At 51.0% G+C, this 11,923-nt stretch overlaps 1 protein-coding gene across 1 annotated transcript in view; it reads left to right on the forward strand.

Moving 5' to 3' along the window:
- The first annotated feature begins 11,005 nt into the window (after positions 1-11,005).
- The window catches only part of LOC108548451 (cell adhesion molecule 2), a 19,050-nt gene continuing 18,132 nt past the window's right edge, over positions 11,006-11,923 (forward strand). Inside the window, exon 1 of the mRNA XM_017901380.1 lies at positions 11,006-11,188. Within this exon, the coding sequence (XP_017756869.1) occupies positions 11,128-11,188 (61 nt within the window). The 5' untranslated portion in view covers positions 11,006-11,127. The remainder of the gene's footprint in view (positions 11,189-11,923) is intronic.

Genomic DNA, 11,923 nt, shown 5'->3' on the forward strand with positions numbered 1-11,923 from the left:
ACGAATGGGCCACGATTTTCAGACCTGCTCGCCGAATCACACAGAGGAACAGACTCGCTCGAATCTCGCTGTAATTCCGCTGACGTGGGTTTAATTGATCGCGTCTTGTTGCGTCCTCGGTTTTAATCATTTTCTCGCTCGGACTCCTTTCTTTCCCCGTCCCGACCATACTGGCAATTATCGTCCCGAAACAATAGGAAATTCCTCCGGGTTTCTCGCCATAAGTACGTGGCCATTTTTCTTACGACCAGTGGAGGAAGACCTCGATTACCTTGCACACGGTAGGATCGAGAATTTTTTTCAATTTTTCACTCGAGTCGCGAGCCGTGTTATTACCCCCTTCGCGATACCACGCTTTTCGCTCCAACGCGGCATATATTTACCTCCGCGTTGCTATTCCTCGCTGCCTTGCTTTACCTTTTATTGCAGGGATTTCCCTTTTTCTGTTCGCCTCTCTCGATGCAGCAACTTTCCCACGTATCTCATTTCTGTCGTGAGATTTATCATCGGGAATACAGAAAATTTCATCGTAATGGTAAAGCAGTGTACCGCAAGAAGGATCTCGCCGAAGGGAAAGCATACGAAGGTGATAGATCACTGTTCGTTAACTGGCCTGGGATGGACAAGCACCCTCTGTCTACGGAAGTAGTTGGAACTGGAACAAATGCCTCCAGAACCATAGGCGATAGTCGGCTTGTCGTTATCAGGGATGACTTTGGAGAAAGATGGCCACTAGCGACCACTGGATTAACCGCAGGATGGATGCTGCCTGCGGAACTAGATGGAATCGGAGGGGATCGCTCAGAAACGTTCACACGGTAGTCGGATAGTCGCCAGGAATGATTTTGGAGAAAGATCACCACCGGTGACCGCTGGACTGACCGCAGGGTGGATGCTACCCACGGTAGATAGTCGGTCAGTTGGTACTTCCGGTCGTATGAGGCCACTTCGAGCAGTTGGGCAACCGAAGAAATTGAAGTAGAAGGACGGAAGAGCACTGCGGGAAGTGCTAGTATGTTATACTCGCGACCGATATTTCACGTGGAATATCTTGGCAATAAAATATAAGTCGAATAACGAAAATAGCGTATCGCGTTTAATTATACCGAGGCTATACTTAATTCGCGACACGCAATTAAACCTAGTGTTTCCCTCGCCATGTTCGCCGCCGTGTTGAAGAAGTAACAGGAATATTCTGAAATCAACCTATGACGCGAATATAAACGTAATTTATAATTACACCGAGCAGTTGTAGTATTGAAATTTGTAACTGAAACAATGGAAACGTTAATACGTCGTTTACTATTCCGATAGAAAATTAATTATCAGTAGATTCGGAAACGATCGTAAATTTTATGCCAAACTTGAACGAAACGTATCGAAAGTATCCTTAACGTAATTTCCGTTTATTAAAATTTATAATTATTCGACGATTTGTTGTCGTTGCATTATTGGAAAATTTCCCTCTGGCCTTTAGTGCCTGTCGTTTGCTGCGAATACCAGTTCCCTGCACTCGTCGTGATATTATTTCGTTACCTCGAATCGAACTAATAATAAAACGGGGCCTCAAATTCGTTGCGTGTGGAAATTTCGGAGCAAGTTCGCGCGTACAAACGAACGCAGGAGGAAACGAATTTGCACGAGTCTCCTGGTGGCTATTCGGCCGACGATCGTCGAATCGGGAAACAATTTGAACCCGAGAGCATCTCATTTGTCGGAGATCTAAAAGTGTGGAATACTTAGGAGAACGTAAGTTGGGTGGATATCGAGGAAGAAACTGCAAAGAACGTCGAGACTGGGGTTGTGCTAGTGGAGAACGAAGAGCTATCGAGACGTAGGATCGCGATAAATAGTCCTAGCTGAAACACAGCTGGACAAGAGGTTGGAGGAACGACGAAGGAAGGAAAGAAAGAAAGCAGCGGGACAATTGTACAAACGAGTTGGTTCTTCTTCAGAACGGGACAGTGTAATATCGCGCGAAAAGTCGAGATATAGAGCGATTTGTCAGGAACCCAGAGTGTATCGGCAATTTCGCCAAATGTACTCGAGATGAATAGCGTGAGCTTTTCAAAGCGCGATTCGCTTGATTTTGATCCCGCAAAGAATTGGAAGAGGGACGATGATTCGATTTCGCAACAAAATTCGGGAATAACGAGAGACGAGGAAATATGAGGCGCGATACACGAATAACGGTGGAGTAAGCGGGAAAGTATCGACTATGCGATTCCTCTTCGACGTCCACCGACACGCCGTTACTCGTGTTTCGGGGGTAGTTTGCCGCGAAGCAGGCGATAGCAAAGGGAAAGAAGAGGAGAAGGAAGGAGAGATTAAAAAGGGAGAGGAGTCAACGGCAAATTCGTAAAATGATAAATCGACGAGAGAGGGTTGAGTGGCTGAAAGAGCAGCCGGAAAATGGGCAGAAGACCGGAAGAAAAATGCGGTCGCGGTCGCAGGGACGGGTGACGGCTGGGCGGATATATTTGTCGTGTTCCAGAGGATTCAGATGCCTGTAGAAAATTAATCAAAGGATGCGCGACTTTAGGCAAAGGAAGAAAGGAATGTTGTACATCTCTGACTGGAGATTTTTCACCGAGGTCGCGAGAAGATAAGGAAACGTTTCCATTCACGAGAAAAATTGCACAAACGCTCCGTCGAGAAACGAATCCCGAATGCAGCTCTGCTTCTCCGCTGATCATTCCTTCGTCGAAAGAGATTCTCCCGTTTCGTCGATACTTTTTAAAGCGCATTGTTTCGGGATGGAGCATTCATGGAGCAGAAAAGGCAAGAAAGAGAAAAAGAAGACCGAGGCGTGCCGGTTGCTTCGCGTTGATTTCGTTTCGTTTATTAAAACACCCTCGTCGAGCCGAGGCAAAGCATGTTCCAGGAGCTGCCGGAAGAATAAAGATTTCGACCAGAAGGATAACATTGGGAATAAAGGTGAGCACTTGACAAAGCTGCTTGACCTGCAATAAGCACTGGCACGAGAGATCGGGACACGAGACAAATGGAAAAAGAAGAGAGAGAGAGAGAGAGAAAGAGGGAGAGAGGGAGAAAGAGACAGAGACGGAGGGTGGATCTACGTACCCTTGCTTTTCGAACATTCCACGCTCGGGATTCTCGAATTTGTTGGAAAGCGATCGCGCGAAGAAGCAACGTTCCTTGGAGAAACGAACTTGCTGGGTCGGAACATGGAAAGATCGATGAAATTAATACACGGTCGAGTTCATTAGCATCGTGGATTATATTGACGTTCGATACAATATACACTGTAGTCGCGTGACAACTGCATGATTAATGGTTTACGCGAACACGGTGTTTCGTGACGAATGTCGATACGCCGCATTGTACAAGTGTGTAAAATACTTTGTACTGCCATCCAGTGAAAATCGATCAGCCATTCCATGCTACATGTTTGTAGAGCCACGTAAATTTGCTCGACGTCATCGCGTTATGACGCGAACATCGAATTATGACCCAATTCGTAGGCGAACGATTTCGAAGAACCCCCAAGATAATTAGTCCTGCTCGTCAGCGCGTTAATCTACACACGAGACCCGAAACCGTGAGCGGCGCCATATCCAAATATCGTTCCGGCCTGGGGAAACATTTGCAACGTGTTTCAATAACAGAGACGCGAGGCACGATCGTACCGCGCCGTTCCTTTCCGTCCTTTCGAAAACGATTAATACCGACGAGCGAAGGGGGAGAAAAAAAAAGAAAAGAGAAAGAGAATAATATCGACGTGGACAACGACGACGTCGACGACGACTATTCGTCAGAGTTTCGAAGCTCGTTACGTTCTCAACGAAACGATAAGCTCTCGCTCGCGGGATGAGCTATTCGTCGTGAACTTCGAGTAAACTTTATCCGCGCGAGTACTTATCGCGAATCCGGTGGAAATTGTTCGAGAACTTGAAACCTGAAACAATTTCCCCGCATTTAAACCGGTTCAACTTCGCGATCCCGAGCCAACAGGTGCGATGATAATTCGTTAATTCTCGAAAACTCCCATTCGACCGGCGAAGAAATTATTTCGCGTTTACCCCTGCCCCCTTTGTCGCGTCAAACTTTAAGTAACGTCGCTCTCTACCCTGCTTCAATTATTCCCGCGAGAGTTTCCGCGAAGCGGACCCCCAGATACCGCTGGTTCGTGCCTCTGATCCGAGAAACTCCGCGGAGAAGTTGAAGGCCGGCAGGGACGGTCGGTGCAATTTCATGAAAGAAATATCGCGCGACTGAACTGCAGGCTCGACCGAGGGGGATCGGGATGGACGTCCGTTTTGGAACGCTATCCGGCAACTGGGCCACGGAGTGGGTCAACCCCTTCGAATCCATGCGTAACGACCTTTCGCTACGTAAATTCACCCCGGGTTTAAAGGTTTCGCCGACAGGTTAATTTTCAGTTAGCTACAGCTTGCGGCCTGCGGGTACTCCACGAGCACCAGCCCTCCGAGGGCCAAGTACCATCGTGTCGGAATAACAGCAAAGGTTGTTAAGTCGGGGCTCACGGCAAGCCGGAAGCTAAGTGCATTATCTTCAAGAGGAACACGAATAATCGAAAACGAAAACGACGACCCTACGACGACTAGCGGAGTCGCGGAGAAAATATGCCGAAACTTTTTATTCCTCGACATTTCATCCTCGAGCCTCTGGATAATACTCCTCGTTAAGGGTAATCGAATACTCGGTTTTCGCCCGGATTTTCGCGTAGCTTTTGATATTCCCGGGCTATTTATCACGCGTCGAAAGTGATTTTTCCAATGGAAATTACAACGAAGGCGCGTAGTTTGCCTAACACTGACGAAACTCCGGGTGCATTGTTAACTCCGTGGAAACTAGACTACGTTTCGATCGCGGGTTCCCGTCCCGAGTTTCCCGAGGTCGAGAAGTTTCGTATCGAAACGTTTTCCGTTTGCAGTTTCTGTCAGCGCACGGACGAAAATCTTGGAGGAAAAGCCGTGCTTTTCCAAAGCTATCGAACTTTGGATACTTAAAAGTTGGCCGACACGGTTAATAGAATTCCCGTGTTTAACGCAAACGACGAATGGGTTAGTAACAGGCAGATAAACTTTTCGGTTTAAAGGGACCCGGAAGCCAGATTAATTCAATATGGCGGCAATTCTTGGATAATGTCCAAACCGCCGAACGAGCGAACCCTTCGAGTATACGCCATACCCGAAACTTCCATCCGCGTTTCGGAACACCGTGAATATACACGCTGGATGACACGGCGCGGCTTTTGTCATGCAAAGATTGACGAAAAAAGACGAGCAATCCGACAGAGAGCACGGCGGAGGGATAATGGATCGGGACAGGAACGAGATAAAGGTGATCGATAATCCAAAGGGTACCGGAGTCTAGGCGGAATTCTGGGTGAACTGGTGGTGAAAGTTGGCGGATCGGTTAACAAGCCGAACATCCGTGTAACCTTTTCGGTCCGTCGTCGAGGATCGAGGCCGCAAGCGAGAATCTAAGCGACGAAACTCGTCGGATTCGACTTCCTCGATATCGGCTGTCCTTTGATACACGAACGTCCGGGAAGTTGCGTTCCCCGGCACGCTAATAGACACGCGCGCATCGGACGTATCGGTCGGAACGCGACTCCTCCGTCAAACCGACACGCTCTCGTTACCAACTATTCCATCTCGATTCGTTCGATCGATCACCGCAGACTCGAGATTCGGGCGCGCAGCTGAGACGATGGTACGCGAGTTCGAGGCGCGTTTAGCGCGGCGATTACGCGACGCGGTGGAAGAGCGAGACGGTCATAAAGCGAATGTAGGTTGCGAGATCACGCAAAAGGGAAAAGTTGTAATTGTTTCCGTGACTGTGTCGTAAAGTTCGTACGCGAGACCGCCGACAATAAGACCGCGTTACTTCGCTAATGCAGCGCGCTGCACGGAACGTAACGAGTATCGATGGAGATCGCGAGTAAAATGCGCCTTCCTCCGAAACAAATGTCCAAGGCATTCGTAATGTCGAAAATGCAAAAATGCGGGCTTGGAGCTGGGCCAGGTTGCAAAATTTCGCGTGCACGCTCGCTGCCCGGATGGGTATTTAACTATAAAGTACAAATATTAATGTCCACGATGATAACGGGCACGATGCTACGTACGAATTTCCGCCAGGAATTTTTATCACCGCGTAAACTGCGCTTTGCGTCCGCGCGATAAATACCGCGAAACGCTGTATCCTCATCGCGCACGGGATTACAGACTACAGAGATTTTATTCCAACGTATAAACCGCTACGCGGCTAAGCGATTAGCCGATCCGTTTTCGCGGATACGATTCGCTCGGCGGACCACCGCGGTGCGTTTCGCCGCAATTCCCTTCGAGAATCGATCCATTATTAACCGACTAATTTCGCGACTTACCGCGGCTGCGTACCCTCCGGGCGGAAACGCGCCTGCTTTCGTTCCAGACTCGCCGTATTCGACGCGGATTTTCGATCCGTCGCGGCGTCCCCGGTGGTATGTCGAGTTCCCGCGGCTAGCTTAAGGCAGCTTCGTCTCGCTCGTAAACGCGACTCGACCGTGTGGTACGGTTCCGCTTATAACTCGCGGCGAGTTATGAAATCGCTCAGCAGACCGGGGGATACTCGTGGCCGGATTTCGATTCCGTATTCGGCGGGCGGAAACGGGTAAAGAGGCTGGAAAGTGGCTGGCGAGGTATCGCGAGTTTCGGTTAGAATTCGTAGCTGACGTGCTCGCTCGTTGCCGCGCGGCGTTTTTCAATTTCGTGCGGAAATGTTCGTGCGTGGGGCCGATAAAATAACACGGGAACAAGAACGGTACGAGTACACCGGCCTGACGAGGCGACGCCGAGGACGCCAGCTCGAGCTCGTTATCGGCATCAATTTCGAAATATCGAAAATCTTAGCGTGTCGCAGTCGTGTTCGGGCAGCCTGCTGGAAAAAGGAGGTCGACGCCTTTTACGTGGAGACAAACGTTTACTTGGCTGCCAAGCAGCTCGACACCCGCAATCTGCCCCTTTGCTTCCTCCGGATTTCGTGTGCACACATGCAGACACCGTTATCGCCCGGTTTATCGCGCCGCGCTCGAAACTTATGCACGCCGGCTCTCAGTCGCGAGGTTTAATGCCTTTAATCGTCGTTGCTCGAGATACCCTCGCGCGTTTGGAAATTAGCGACCGTTGTCCTCGGCAGATATCACGGACGTGGCAAGGGTTTCTCGCAAGGAACGAGGTCCAACCTTCGGCCGAATTTCCATCGAATCTCGCGCGAAGATTTAATCGTCGCGATAATTCGCGATTCGTTCGATTAACTGCCCCGCAGCCGAGTACAGACGCGACGGGGATAGGAAAACGGATGGAGAAAAGCGGGACCGAGGACGCTCGGTGCGACGGAATAATTTGCTTTCGTTAAACGTTCGGCGATTCCATGGATAAACGGGAGAAAAAATTGCGAAAGGATTGGATGGAGAGGAAAGTCAAGGCAGAGCGTGTTTTTGTACGACAATTACGAATGTAAAGGGATGGAACAAGCGAGCGTTGCCTCGGTCTCGTTTTGTTTATTTTCCATTTATTTCACGTATTCTGCCAGCAACGGGGCTCCAAAACGAAGCGATAGAACGGCGAAGCCACGAGAGATCGAGACGAGGCTACTGATTCGTGGTACGTTCGACAGCACCCCTTTCATCGAGCGATCGAGTCTGCCGGTAGGGCGTCGTTATCGGTGCCGGGTTCACGTGCGAGGCGTCGCTGATGAATGGTCCCGCGTCTGCAAAGGCACGGTCGTCACGCAAAACGTTATTTATAACTTTGGCTTCGAACCTCGTTCGTCGGTCGGTGCGATTTTTCTGAATGAACGCGTCGCGGATCGCACCGTGAAACGACCGCGAGAACTATCGCTAATTCCGAATTTTTTCCCCCGTACTCGGAACCCGTCTACCAGCGGCAGGCAGGTTAATTTGTCCGACACGTGGCAGTAAATTAGACGAATAGAACCCGACGGATCGTCTCTCTTCGTCGCGAGCACAAACGTCGGCGAAATTTCGGTCAACTTTTTCCCCAGAGAAATGATTTAGGAATTTGCTATTCGTCCGAATGAATTACACCGACATTGGCTCATAATTCTCGCCCTTAACTCGTGCAAGCTTGCACGAACGAACAACGTGTATTCGTTGCGGGAAGGCAGAAGTTATTATATCAGTGTCCCATATGCGCAAAATTTCCCTGCAAATATTTCACAAAGCGAGGATTATAAAGTAGATTTCATCAAACTTTGTTAGACAGTTGTTAAGCTTGAGGCGTACGTAACGCGAGCGCGGCTAACGTCATTTGTTTCCCGATGTCGTCGAAATATTACACCCGGTCTGACGTATACGCCAATGTTCGAGGATGTCACGAATGCGTACCGCGATATCCGATCGGCGCGTCACGCCCGGAAAATTAACATTTGCGACAGATTTTTCAACCCCCCGGTGGTAACAGTCGCCGCGAATTCTCCGTGGCTAATCTCGCGAGCCGAGTTTCGGCTCGAACCTTGAAATATGTTCGCGGAAGAAACCTCTTCGAGAGGCTTTTGTTGCGCGTTCGAGACCAGCGCAATTTTCAACCCTCTCTCCCTCTCTGTCGATCGGCAGACCAGCTTCTGTTCGTGACGTTTCCCCGACACATTATAATATTCATGGATCTCGCGACGATACCGCTTGACAAACACGCAGCCATCGAATCGATAAAGGAAACGAACAGCGTAAACTGTCCGCGTATCGAACGCAACGCCGTGAAATTATTCTTACGGCCGATAGACAGCCAAGTGGAGCTAATCGGCAACGGGTGCCAGTATCGCGTGTGATGCCTGTCGCTACACACTCGCGTGTCCACCTCCGTCTGGTTCATCTAACAACGTGCATTAATAGCGAGCTCGACGATCGCGGCGACAGATTTATGCGAGCGAAAACGAAACTCGCCTGTGGTCCGCGCTACGTTGAAAACCGGTCGCTTTCACGGTGTCTAGGGCGCGTTGCACCGCGTAAGGGTCCGAAGGAGCAGCGCGTTTCGCGTTTTTGCTACCACGAGTAATCAATCTCGACGTCGAAAGCGGGAAACTCGGAACGAGTTCGTTAAAAACGCTTTAAACGGAACTCTTCCGGACGCGGGCAACGCGCGCGTCGCTCGAGACGTTTACCACCCTCTTCGTTTCGCCCGATCGCTGGAAGCAGTGCCGCGGAGGGAAGAAAGGGACTCGAAAGAAGGGAGTTCCGAGTTGCACGCGTCGACGCCGATATACCGATAACCGGCAACCTCGTTATTAGCTCGGTTTCCTTATTATTGCAGCATTATCAGGTACAAAGCGCATTAGCATATCGCTGTGGGAACAGCGGCGGTAGCGGTGGCTGTAGCGGTAACGATGGCGACGATGCTCGTTACATTCGCGGAGATGTACCGACGAAAAGCCAAACTGCCAAGAGGTTAACGCGACAGTCGGCGTGCTTTGCGATTTCGCGCGATCTCTCGCGACGGTGAACGGTGAAGATCGGCGGAGAAAACGGACACGCGGGTGAATCCCGAAGCTCGTCGCGGCGCTCTGAAGAGTATCGTAGATTTCGTACCTCGGTTCCGTACTCCTTGCACGCCCTGCCACACTTTCTGTCCGTGACACACAGTGGCGTACGTCGTGACCGACGCGGGCTACCCTTAACACTACACCTACGATGACCCAGCGTCGTATCGGTGAGGTTCGCTCGCGTTCGCGGCGACGTGTGTGTGTGTGTGTGTGTGCCCCGAAGCTCCGTGTGTCGAGAGGACTTTACGTGTGCGCGGACCCTGTTCGTGGACCCTCTGCGCGTTTCCACCATCACAGGAGGTGGATCGGAAGCGCGCATGCTCCCACGGCCAAGAATCACCCCAGTCAGGGTAAATCTGCCACCGAATCAAGACGTGGTGCGTGTCGCGTCGTCCTATATACCATGTCGCGCACATAGACGCGACGGTTTTCTCGGAGAAATTCATATTTCGTGCCGCGAGTCTGAAACTGTCGCGGATATGCGGAGGAATCGCGCGGTGACTCTCGTCGAGACGTTTCTCTCGGACTTGCCAGCCGTGTGAACAGTGTGAATCGTGCGCGATCGAGATTCGCTGGAGCGAAAGATGAGACGTTTCGATCAGACGATTGCGATCGAACACGTGAAACGAGGTTGAAATTATTCCCCGGGAAATGTTACGCGACCCTCTGCCCGTTTTAGGCCCCGAACAGGGTCAATTCTCGCGGAGAACTCATCCGCTGCTTTCGCGATACTTTTGACCGAGATACGCGGAGATCGCGAGTGCATCGAACTCGAGGTCCGCTAACACCGAGGACGCTGATAAAGTCGGAAAATCGAGGAGACGCTCCGCCAAGCATGGTTAACGAAGCTCCTCGAAGCCACGGATAACGTGATAAATGGCTCTCCCGTTTAATCTCGGCGTGAATATTCTTCCAAGAAGACACGACCGCGAGCAAAGGTGAACGCGTAACCATCTTGGTGCGTCCTCTCTCGACGATCGTGCGTTCTTCTCGACGCGCTTTCGAACCGGAGGAACGATTCCAAGAATCGATACCCGTGCGTTCAGTTACCAAGCCAGAGCGCGTAGATCGGAACGGAGGCAAATCGAAGCGTGCAACGGGGGCTCTGCTCGCAACGATCTACCGGAAAGATTTCCGCGACACGATTAAAGTTTTCCACGAAACGTTTCCGACGCGGGTTTTCTTTCGCGCCGTGGAGGCTGCGAGGTGCTAGTTGGAACTTTATCAACGACCACTGGTCTCGCGAGTGTGTGCGCGTCTTCGCCGGATTCACGCGCGAAGACGGAAAACGTCCTATGGGAACCGTAGCCGGGAAGGAGAGGTCCCTGGAGAATCGGGCGAGAAAGCCCGTTGCAGCCTGGAAAGCAGCGTTGCGAGGATCGAGATCGAACTAATCTCGCGCGAGCCTCGGGTAATCGAATCTCGCGGTGTAGATTGGACGAGAGTGTAACCTGACTTCCTGCGATGATAACGCGGCTGCGATAAGGATTTGCCGCGTGGTGTTGGTATGTCGGTGGATGGACGGTGCGCTGTCATCCAGTGAAGAGGATGTGAATCGCTTTAGTATCAAAGTGAACGCGCCATCAAACAATCGCGGACATGGCTTTGAGGTGGCAGGCGAGGCTGTCCATTGCTGCCATCCTCTTCATGTGTACGGAAGGTAATTATCAATCGGTATCCGAACGGTTGCGTGCAACGGAAACGACGTCGTTTCTTCGTTCGAGTCGAAGTCGGTCAGCCTAGACGGTCGGCATTCCAAGTGCATTCGAGTAACACGCGTTGCAGATCCAACAGCGAGATCTGACGGACGAGTAGAAGTCGTTGGATCGAGCCTCGAAACGATGCACCTAATGGAATTACCGGCGTACATGCACACGCGTGCGTGCTACGCGAATTTCTCCTATGCGTTATTCAAAACTCAGTAGCCGTCTGTGGCCCTGCCTTGGGAATGGAACGCGCAACCGACTGGAGAGACAGGTTCTTCTCTTCGGCGTGAAACGCGATACGATCGTCGACTGCACGAGTCCCATTAATATCGATCACCTAAACTAATTACGCCAAGTGGCGCGATGCGGCGCGCCTCAGAAACGTATATGGAAGCCGCGCGCGAACCTCGTCGAAATCAAACGCGACTATTACTCTCGCCGCGAACCGCCCCCGTGAATCCGTCGCGACGATTTCTACTTCGCGCTTCGCACCTCGTTTACCCCATTGTCGTTCTAGACCAACGACTTTCGCAATTTCGTTCGACGTTGTACACGCCCATGGACAGACTTTGTTCGCGGTCCAAGTTTAATCCGGTAAATTAAACGTTTGCTCTGCACCGCGTGACCTTACGTCGCGCGAATCTGCCTAGTTGCAACCGATTGCAACCGCGAGGATCGATTCCTCGTCC

This window comes from Eufriesea mexicana, unplaced genomic scaffold (genome assembly GCF_001483705.2).
Source record: "Eufriesea mexicana isolate 0111107269 unplaced genomic scaffold, ASM148370v2 scaffold1523, whole genome shotgun sequence".
NCBI lineage: Eukaryota > Metazoa > Arthropoda > Insecta > Hymenoptera > Apidae > Eufriesea > Eufriesea mexicana.